Source organism: Bos indicus, chromosome 23 (assembly GCF_029378745.1).
Source record: "Bos indicus isolate NIAB-ARS_2022 breed Sahiwal x Tharparkar chromosome 23, NIAB-ARS_B.indTharparkar_mat_pri_1.0, whole genome shotgun sequence".
Classification (NCBI taxonomy): Eukaryota; Metazoa; Chordata; class Mammalia; order Artiodactyla; family Bovidae; genus Bos; species Bos indicus.
Genome location: NC_091782.1, coordinates 26,797,877 through 26,808,840, shown reverse-complemented (window position 1 = coordinate 26,808,840; position 10,964 = coordinate 26,797,877). Strand labels below are relative to the sequence as shown.

Below are 10,964 nucleotides of genomic sequence, written 5' to 3'. Positions count from 1 at the left end.
ACATACTCCTTTTCCTATTTGGAACCAGTCTGTTGTTCCATGTCCAGTTCTAACTGTTGCTTCCTGACCTGCATACAGGTTTCTTAAGAGGCAGATCAGGTGGTCTGGTATTCCCATCTCTTTAAGAATTTTCCACAGTTTATAGTGATCCACACAGTCAAAGGCTTTGGCATAGTCAATAAAGCAGAAATAGTATTAAGATGGATTAAAAGTTCAAATGCAAAATAATAAGGAACTCAAAATATAGAAAAATATGTATGTTAATATTTATTTTCTTTAAAGTGGTAGGATGCTTTTAAATAACAACAAAGAAACTATAGAGAAAATAATGTTCAACTGTATGTTTAAAGCTTCTTATTTCTACATTCAAAAGTTGAAATCTGAAAGAGAGGATATATGTATACATATGACTGGTTCACTTTGCTATACAGCAGGAAACTAACACAACACTGTAAAGTAACTACAGCCCAATAAAAATTAATTAAAAATAGTTTCTGAGAAAAAAAGTCATCATAAATATGACCACAAGTTACATGAAAAATCAGGAATTACTATGTGAAGCATATATCAATCATTGTTTTCTAGTTATGTTTTTTAATAAGTGTTTAAACCATAATGGAAAAGAATATGAAAAATAACATATATATATATGTGTGTGTGTGTGTGTATGTATAACTGAATCACTCTGCTGCTGCTGCTAAGTCACTTCAGTTGTGTCCGACTCTGTGCGACCCCATAGACGGCAGCCCATCAGGCTCCCTCATCCCTGGGATTCTCCAGGCAAGAACACTGGAGTGGGTTGCCATTTCCTTCTCCAATGCATGAAAGTGAAAAGTGAAAGCGAAGTCCCTCAGTCGTGTCCAACTTTTAGCGACCCCATGGACTGCAGCCTAGGCTCCTCCATCCATGGGATTTTCCAGGCAAGAGTACTGGAGTGGGGTGCCATCGCCTTCTCCAAATCACTCTGCAGTACAGCAGAAACAACACAATATTATAAATTAACTATACTTCAATAAAATAATTCTTTTTGAAGTGCTTAAGATGCAGTATGTAAAACTGAAATGAGCCAGCAACGCTGGATTTATTTTTAGCCACTGTCATAAATTAATTCAAACTCAGCAGTTTAAAGAATACCCATTTATTATCCAGTGTTCTTGGTCAGAAGTGCATGCCAGTCTCTCTGCTTAAGGTCTCACCATACTGAAGTCACAAACTGAGATTGCAGTTCTCATCTAAAGGGTAGGGTCTTCTCCCAAACTTGCTGGATGTTGGTATAATTCATTCTTACCCATTCACTTGTTGCCTCCGTTCTGAAATTCCAAACTTTATTCTGTTATCATTTTCTTTCTGTTTGGAGAACTTCCCTTAGCCATTGTTTAAGGGTAGATTTACTACCAAAAACATTTTCTTAGTTTTCTCTTGTCTAGAAATGTCTTTATTTCCTCTTAATTCCTGAAGGATAGTCTTGTCAGATACAGAATAATTCATGATTGACAGATCTTTACTTTCAACACTTGCAAAACATTGTGTCACATCTGTCTGGGCATTGTGGCTTCAGGTGACAAATCCATGGTCATCTGTCATAAAATTTGATGTTCCCTTATTATAAAGTATCATTTTTCTCTGACAGATTTTAAGACTTTTTTCCCCTTTAATTTCAGGAGTTTAATAATCCATGTCTCTTGGTGTGTATTTCTTAGGTATAACCTATTTGAGTTTTGTTCAGATTCTTGAATCTGTAGGATTCTTATATCTTTATCCAAATTTGGGGACTTTTTAGCCATTATTTCTTTGACTACTTTTCAACAATACTCCCTTTTCCTTCTCTTGGGCTCCAATAATTAAAATGTTAGATATTCTGTTACTAATCCGTAAGTCTCAGAGTCTCTGTTTATATTTTTGTTTGTTTTCTCTCTATTGCTCAAATTGAGTAAATTCTATTAATCTGTCCTCAAGTTCACTGATTTTCTTCTCTGTTGTCTCCAGTCTACTATTGAATCTTTTTGACAATTATTTTATTTATTTTTTAGTTCTGTGATTTCTACTTGGCTCTTTTTTAATAACTTCTACTTCTTTATTTAAATTTTCTATTATTTTCATTTGTTTTGAGATAATTTATAATTGCTAATCAAAGCACTTTTTGATGGATGTTTTAAATTTCTTCTCAGACACTTCCAACATCTGACCTGTCTTGGTATCAGTTGATTGTTATTTCTCATTCAAGGTTCTCTTCCTGATTCTTGGTATGATAAGAGCAATATTTTATTATATCCTGGACATTTTGGCTATTATGTTAGGAAACTCTGGATCCTGTTCAAATATCTTATTTTAGCTGGTGGTCACCCAATTCTAAAGGAAATCAACCCTGAATACTTATTGGAAAGACTGATGATGAAGCTGAAGCTCCAATACTTTGGCCACCTGATGCAGAGAGTCAATTCATTGAAAAAGACCCTCAGGCTGGGAAAGATTGAAAGCAAAAGAAGAAGTGGGGGGCAGAGGATGAGATGGTTAGATGGCATCACCGACTCAATGGGCATGAATTTGAGCAAACTCTGGGAGATAGTGGATGACAGAGGAGCCTGGCGTGTGGCAGTTCATGGGGTCACAAAGAGTCAGACATGACTTAGTGACTGAACAACAGCAACAACTTGATATTCATGGCATGATAAGCTTCTTTTATTCAAAGCTTCACTGTCTCAAAGCTGTCTGGTAGTTCTCCCTCATAATGAGTAATATTGATTCTCTGGTGTTGATTTGTGGAAGAAATAAGCACAAGATAGAGTCTCTGGTAAATAATGTCCACAGGTCTGGATCACTCTAAGAGTTGAGGAATCTGTCTCCAATAGGTATGGATGTGTCAGTTTGGACTATATCAAAACTATATTAAGAGATCCCTTGCATGTCACAACAACTAGAGTTTGGCTGTAATTCAGGTGAACTCTGATTTTTTTTATCAGGAGACTGATGGCAGCTGGAATGTGTTGGGGGTGGATGACTGGGGTGAGTGGGTTCAATAGACATGAACTTGGGCAAACTTCGGGAGATGGTGAGGGACAGGAAGACTGGTTTGCCACAGTCTATGGTATTACAAAGAGTCGGACACAACTTGGAGACTGAACAACACTCTTCTTGATCTTGGCACTTGTTCCTGGCCTAATTTTCAAGCTGTGGTTCTAAAAACAGTTTTGTTTTAGGATCCCCTTTAGTGCTATTCTGGTCTGTTTCACCACTGGTTATGTTTCTGGTTATGTTATACCATTGGGGCTTCCATTCAGACTAAGCCTGTGTCATCCACGGTGGCAGAAAGCACTTCCAGGACCGACCAGTGCTGCTAGGTGGAGGGTGGGCAAAGGTATGTCTTGGCTGACACTAACAGAATTCCCCTGGATCAGCTCAATATTTAGAGAATTCCGTATGCACTATGGAAGCAAAGAGAAAGACAGTTAATCCACATATGGAGGCATTGGGCTTCCCTGGTAGCTCAGCTGGTAAAGAATCCGCCTGCAATGCAGGAGACTCCGGTTCAATTCCTAGGTCCAGAAGATCCCCTGGAGAAGGCATAGGCTACCCATTCCAGCATTCCTGGGTTTCCCTAGTGGCTCTGGTAAAGAATCTGCTTGCAATGTGGGAGATCTGGGTTCAATCCCTGGGTTGGGAAGATTCCCTGGAGGAGAGCATGACAATCAACTCCAGTATTCTTGTCTGGAGAATCCCTAGGGACAGAGGAGCCTGGTGGGCTACAGTCCATAGAGTCACAAAGAGTCAGACATGACTGAGAGATTAAGCATAGCACAGCATGGAGGCAGGGGAAAGGGGAGGTGGGAGGTGGCAGGGCCTCCCAGGGAGGGGACCAACTCAAGGGAGAGTTCTTGGGAGTTGTAATCTGGAAAATCCTGTTGGGACACAATTATCAGTGATGGCCTCATCTGTCCATGAAGTTTCTTTGAAATTCCCACCCCTCTTGTCAGGAGCGGGCTTACACACATGTGAAAAAACTCTGATTTAATATCATCCCTCCTTTCATAGAAAGATCCCTCTGGTCCACTCTGAGTGGAGGCTGCATCAGAACCAGGGGATTTCCCAGTCCCTTCCAGGCCTCTGAGTACAAAGTCTTCATCTAGCAACTGAGGTGTCATCAAAGGGGATTTTTCTGATTGGCCACAACCTGACCTGGCAGAGTATGGTTTGGGTGTCTTTAAAGTTCCTTCTCAGCTCAGCCCTCATCTTTGCTCTGCAACTCAGAACAGCCACTGCTGAGTCCACCTTGAGAAGAGGATGGTCCTGAACAGAGCTCTGATTCTGGGGGCCCTCGCCCTGACCACCATGATGAGCCCCAATGGAGGTGAAGACATTGTGGGTGAGTGCACAGTTGAGGGATGTAGAGATTAGAATTGGGGAACAGGGATTCAGAGGGAAAATCAAGAAAGATTGGCCTAGAAATAGTAGAGACTCCTTACACCTTTCTCCATATTCAGTCAGTCAGTTCAGTCGCTCAGTCATGTCCCACTCTTTGAGACCCCATGGACTGCAGCACGCCAGGTTTCCCTGTCCATCACCAACCCCTGGACCCTGCTCAAACTCATGTCCATCGAGTCAGTTGGACATGAGGCATCCAACCATCTCATCCTCTGTTGACCCCTTCTCCTCCTGCCTTCAATCTTGCCCAGCATCAGGGTCTTTTCAAATGAGTCAGTTCTTCACATCAGGTGACCAAACTATTGGAGCTTCAGCATCAGTCCTTCCAATGAATTTTCAGGACTGATTTCCTTTAGGATTGACTGCTTTGATCTCCTTACAGTCCAAGGGACTCTCAAGAGTCTTCTCAATATTAGGCAAATCTAAAAATTACAGTTGTTCCTCCTTCATGAAACCAGAGTCCAGACACGCTCTCTTTATTACCGGTACTGTTGCAGAGTTTACCAAGGTCATCACTCAGTTTCTGATATTGGAGCCAGTGAATATGTTCTGAAGGGCTCTAGGGCAATCAGCTCATTTTTTATTGGCTCAAAGATTAGCGATGTTTCCACAAGTAGACGTCTTGTTACCAAAAATTCCATAAACTATCACTCCCAAGTTTATCTGAACAACTTTGGAAGCTTTTTATGTATTTCTTCTAAAGTTTATCTTGGGGTGAATAGTTCCATGAATTATGAATACTGTGTGGATATGAAGAAGGTTGACCTTTTCTTAGTCTCAGATCTATGTACATTTCCATGCTGGCATCCGGCACAGGGGGTAGATGAGCAAGCCCAGTCGAGTACCTTTATATAAAGCATTTTGCCACATGATCATCACTTGATCTCAGTTACTTTATATGTCACCTCACAAATAAAGTTGTGTAGGAATGCTTTCTAAGTAATTAAGACACACAAATGTCAAAGATTACTCTTATGTTTTAGTATTACTCTTATAAGTGTAGCTTTAATTTTTTTTCTTTAACAAAGTAAAAATGTTCCTTATTTTTATTTTAAAATTGAGAACTTTATGATATAAAAAAATTTGCTGAATTAAATTATATTGTTTTCAAATTGTCAGTCCAAATTACCTGTTTTTCACCCCATCTATAGAAGTCCTTCAAGAAGAATGGGCAAGCACAAGTTATTTATTTGGTCCCTTAGGCCCCTCTGCCTTTGCTGTCCCCCTCTTTCTACCCTCTGTTCATACATTCCTTCATCTTCCTTTCCTTCCGAGATCCATCCCTTGCCCACATCTCTGTTGTTTATGGAAAAGAAGAGTGAGTTTGTAAAACCAAAGTAGAATGGCCAGATAGTTCAAAGGGGAAGAGAAAAGGTTACTCTAATCTTCAGCAACTTTATTAGCCATGGCTGCTCCCATTCTAATTTCGTGTGATAGCAAGTTTCACCTGCTTCTCCAGAGCACTTCCACATTTTCTTTCTTCAACATCACACCAGAGTGTCCTGGTCAAGCTCAACTTACCCACTAGGCACAGTGGGCACAGTGCTGAGGGCCTGAATGCTTATAAGGCCGCATGAAAATACTTTATTATTTTAATTAGAAAAAGTGAAAATTTATGGTAGAAGAAAATGTTTTAATTTTAATTTAGCCTGTATTATTTTTGTCTTTATACCAACATGGTCATAAAATATGACCTTTAGTATTTTTATGGAGGTGGCCCACCTGAGCCACAGTGCTTAAGGCTCACAAGTCATAACGCTTCCCTGGTCACTGATGATTCTGACCGTCATATAGTTCTGCTACCTCTGTGTCTTTAAGTCTTTCCCAAAGTTTCTTTGATCCTCAAGAATAGTAATTGACATTTTGTACACATTTTTGAGCACATAGAAAGCTAAGTTTTTGGGGATTCAAAAATGAAAAGACATGCTATCTGCCTCATTCGGGGTGCTAAGATTAGTCATGCTAAGAAAATGGTGTAGAAAAGCAGAAGGTGTATTGCTGAGCAGGGCAATGGACCCAGCTGAGGCTTAAGCTATAAAAGTGATTCGTTCCAGTTGGCACAGCAGTGTAATGTGGTTCAGTGTGGGCAACTCAGGACAAGGACCAGATGAAAAGGAATAATTGCATATATTCATGTTTGAAAAGGAGTCAAGAATATTCATTACAAGGATAAAGAAGTTTTGTTATAAGGCCTTTAATTATAACTGATCCAGAAAGGGGGTAAGGATGAGCAATAGACTAACTTGAAAGCAGGACATTGGGATGGAGAGATTGGAGATTAGAATGCAATTTTTAAAATGTGTAATGAGAGAACTTGGTTAAAACAGGTGACAACTAAGTAGAAACTTCAGGAATGAGCTAGAGGTGTCCAGGAAATCTTAAAAGATCACTTCATTCCAGGGGCTAAAAACAGACCCCTGAAAAGACCAAGGAACATGAAAGGAAAATCTCATTTGGTTTCATTGACAGATGAGGTAAGATGAGGGTGTAGGATATACCCGTCATAGAACTGATCAGTACACAGCACTTGGTCCTTTTCTCACCTGACTCCCATTACTCAACAGACTCCTTGTTGACAGAGACCATGCCTGATTGATGTTTTATTCTTTGTCTCTCCCAGTGTCTGAAACCCTGTTGATATTCATGAAATGAGGAAGTGGGGAAAGAGAAAATATTAAAAGACTCATATGTGTCTGGACAAAATTGTCCATATTTGGGCAGAGTCAAACTGAGTTGGTTGCCACTCTGCTTTAGCATCCTCAGAAAAGTACATTGTCCATTTGAAGAAAAGGGCTATAATTCACTCTTAGTCCTCAGAATGGGACTCTGAAAATTTTGAATCAGAAAAAGGAGAAGTTTAGTTACCTCCTTAAAGAAAAAAAAAAATGGTCTTCCTGATGGCTCAGGTGGTAAACAAGTCACCTGCAATGCAGGAGACCTGGGTTTGATCCCTGGGTTGGGAAGATCCCCTGGAGAAGGAAATGGCTACCCACTCCAGTATTCTTGCCTGGATAATCCCATGGACAGAGAATCCCAGCAGGCTAAAGTCCATGGGATCGCAAAGAGTCGGACATGACTGAGTGACTTTCACGTTAAAGAAAGAAATAGGGGGAGAAAATGTCAGAAATCCAAAATAAAGCTTCCATTTTTTTATTTCAGAAGGAATCAGGCATTCTTCTTTAAGAATCACTACGGTTAACAAAATGGACACCTTAGAAGCATCATTTATTCTTTATATGCTTTATTATGTTGCCACTGTCCTTGTCACACTGTTTCTTATACCTTATAAAAGAGGAATCTCTTTTAAAATAGTAGGATCATGTGTGCTTTTCCTTGGTTTAAAAAAAAAAAAAAAAAACAAGAAGGAATCTCTGTGCAGAAAATGTTCTGCTCTGAGTCAGCCCTGAGGGGAAAAGAATCACAATGAATGTGTTGTTATCTGATAAAAAATAAAGTGAGAGAAAACACTTTTGAAGAAAAGGGAAGAAAGCTAATACCAGGAAAATTCATTCATTCCCTTCTTTCTTCTCTCTTTCCATTATAATCTTTATTACAGACCTACAATGCACCAGGCACTGAGCTGGGCAGGCAGGAAATAGCAGTAAACAAAGCCTGTGAAATCCTGCCCTTATGAGCATACGAAGTGAAAGTTGCTCAGTCATGTCCGACTCTCAACCCCATGCACTGCAGTCCATGGAATTCTCCAGGCCAGCATACTAGAGTGGGTAGCCTTTCCCTTCTCCAGGGGATCTTCCTAACCCAGGGACTGAACCCAGGTCTCCTGCACTGCAGGTGGATTCTTTGCCAGCCAAGCCAATCACAAGTGTTACAATGCAAAAGCAGCCTGGATTCTAACAGGACAGCTCCCAACACTGAGGGAGAAGGAAGAAGGTGCTGGCCCTTTGCTTAGAGACATTGTGCCAAAGGTGAAGCCCACAGTGTTTAAAAGTTAGTTTCTTCTGTTACTTTGTTTAATATGGCCTTTTCTCTCCATTTTCCACCTTCCTGCTCCTCACTCTCACTTATCAGCTGACCACGTTGGCTCCTATGGCACAGAGATCTACCAATCTCATGGTCCCTCTGGCCAGTACACCCAGGAATTTGATGGAGACGAGATGTTTTATGTGGACCTGGGGAAGAAGGAGACTGTCTGGAGGCTGCCTATGTTTAGCCAGTTTGCAGGTTTTGACCCACAGGCTGCACTGAGTGAAATAGCTACATCAAAACACAACTTGGATGTCCTGACTAAACGCTCCAACTTTACCCCTGTTATCAATGGTAAGTGTCCACCATTCTACTTCTCTTTACTGAATCTATTCTTTCATATCAGGCTTCACGCCCTTCTTCTCTAAAGAGAGATATCCTTCACCAAGCTATGAAACTTTTCCAAGAGTCCCCAGACTTCACAGTAATTATTGAACACTCATCCTCTCCCATCTCAAAGATCACATATTTCCATGTAATATAAGGACCCTTACTCCCATAACATATTCCTTGAATCCCTCAAGGAGGAGTCCCACAGACCTCCCTCTTTAACAAGCATGCCCACAGACAGCACGGGCATAAAGCATGGGCAGAGCATAGCGTCTCCCAGCAGAAGGCAAACAAGAGCTCCTCCACTGTCAGACTGGAAAACGGTGGTGGGAGGGCTCCCCCAGGAGGCAGTGCAGAATCAGCGCCAAGCTTTTCCCGTTTCACATCTGTGCTGTTTCCTCACCATAGAGGTTCCAGAGGTGACTGTGTTTTCCAAGTCTCCCGTGATGCTGGGTCAGCCCAACACCCTCATCTGTCACGTGGACAACATTTTTCCCCCTGTGATCAACATTACATGGCTGAAGAATGGGCATGCAGTCACAGAGGGTGTTTCTGAGACCAGCTTCCTCCCTAAGGATGATCATTCTTTCCTCAAGATTGGTTATCTCACCTTCCTCCCTTCTGATAATGACATTTATGACTGCAAAGTGGAGCACTGGGGTCTGGATGAGCCACTTCTGAAACACTGGGGTATGTACAAGTTCCACCCCTTTAGGTACTCTCTCTTTTTCTACCCAATACAAAACACTCTGAGTTTTGGTCCCTCAATCTCACAGTCCAAAGCTTGTTTTCCACACTTCTAGGTTTCTAAAATTATACTTCATTCTCTTCCCTAAGCCTGGTGCCCTGAGTTTTTGTAGAATAAACACCACACCTCCTGCCTAATCTCATGCACAGGCACATGAACCAACACTCAGTATTCTGACTTTCATAACTTCACTTTTCCAGAGCCTGAGGTTCCAGCCCCTATGTCAGAGCTGACAGAGACTGTGGTCTGTGCCCTGGGGTTGACCGTGGGCCTTGTGGGTATCGTGGTGGGCACCATCTTCATCATCCAAGGCCTGCGCTCAGGTGGGGCCTCCAGACACCAGGGTCCCTTGTGAGTCGCACCCTAGAAAGGAAGGTAAGGATTCATATTTGTCAGTGCCACAGACACACTTCAGGAGAAAGCGAAGCGGGAAGAAGTTGTAGACACAAACGTGGTTGAAAAGTGGGAGAATTGGGAACCAGCATGACTGCGGCACAGAAGCTCCCTAGGACTCATCAGTCTCATGTCTTTCCTGTTGCAGGTGCTCTGCCGATCTATGAGAGCAGAAGAGTGGACGTGCTAGACGACCTAGAACTAGTTCCTGGCAAAGTTCATCATATACTCTCTCTTCCCTGATACTCTGCCCCTCCTCTCTTCTCTGGGACTTAAGATGCTGTATCATTTCAGAGCTCACATATACCTCAGAGTTCTCCCCTGACTTTCTGATATTTTTTTCTGTTCTCAGTAGTTGCCTACCATGAGATCACTGGGGTATTCCACCCTACTACTCACCCAGGTTGGAGTGAGTTACCTACCACCCTAGTGACCTTGACCCCGTATTGCCATGGAAGCAATAAACTCCTCTTTAATAGAAATTTTTCCTGTCTTTCATCTCAGAGCTGACCAAGATCATGTTCTCTTATGCTTTAGGCCCCTTAATTTCATTTCTCAGATCATGTTTCATGCCAAAGAACATAAGACAACTTGTATAAATTCATAATATTTCAGTATGTTCACTATGGTTAATATTTCTCTCTTCCTACTATTTCCATTCTTGGCTCTTGGCACTGCCACCCACCCCTTAATTCAGGCATCAGTGAAAGTAATACATACATTTTTTCCTTGGTTTAGATTTGTTATAGCAAAAATACAAAAACAGAGAAGTCTGTACTCATCTTTTTTTTTTTTTTTTTTTTTTTGGCTGCACTGTCCAGCTTGTGAGATCTTAGTTCTCCAACCTGGGGTCAAACTCAGAACCACAGCAAAGAAAGCTAGGTGTTAACCACTGGAATGCCAGGGAATTCCCAATTCTGTACCCATTTTAATACAGCTTTTTAAAGTTATGACAGAAAAATAAGGGAAAAGAATTTTGAACTCAAAAATACCAAAAGTCAAAATTTTGGTAACACATGTCAAAATTTGTTTCCAATACTTTAAATTTGTGAAGAATACTTGATAACTGTAAAAGCATTGTCTCCTCTCC

General features: G+C 41.2%; 1 protein-coding gene across 2 annotated transcripts; it reads left to right on the top strand.

Moving 5' to 3' along the window:
• The first annotated feature begins 4,201 nt into the window (after positions 1 to 4,201).
• Positions 4,202 to 10,356, top strand: LOC109577039 (SLA class II histocompatibility antigen, DQ haplotype D alpha chain). 2 transcript variants are annotated; one of them, XM_070778135.1, is made up of 5 exons: positions 4,203 to 4,360; positions 8,449 to 8,697; positions 9,142 to 9,423; positions 9,682 to 9,856; positions 10,023 to 10,356. In XM_070778135.1, the coding sequence occupies exons 1-4, from the start codon at positions 4,279 to 4,281 to the stop codon at positions 9,834 to 9,836; spliced, it is 768 nt and encodes a 255-aa protein (XP_070634236.1). In that variant the 5' UTR covers positions 4,203 to 4,278; the 3' UTR covers positions 9,837 to 9,856; positions 10,023 to 10,356. The 2 variants fall into 2 exon arrangements, with proteins under 2 accessions (XP_070634237.1, XP_070634236.1); XM_070778136.1 differs by lacking the exon at positions 9,682 to 9,856 and having other exon boundaries at positions 4,202 to 4,360.
• The last annotated feature ends 608 nt before the right edge of the window (positions 10,357 to 10,964 follow it).

Bases quoted from the DNA above. Each gene is read 5' to 3' on its own strand.
- LOC109577039 (XM_070778135.1), top strand. From the start codon at position 4,279: ATGGTCCTGAACAGAGCTCTGATTCTGGGGGCCCTCGCCCTGACCACC. The intron at 4,361-8,448 runs GTGAGTGCACAG...CTCACTTATCAG, and splicing joins TGGAGGTGAAGACATTGTGG to CTGACCACGTTGGCTCCTAT. The intron at 9,424-9,681 runs GTATGTACAAGT...TCACTTTTCCAG, and splicing joins GCCACTTCTGAAACACTGGG to AGCCTGAGGTTCCAGCCCCT.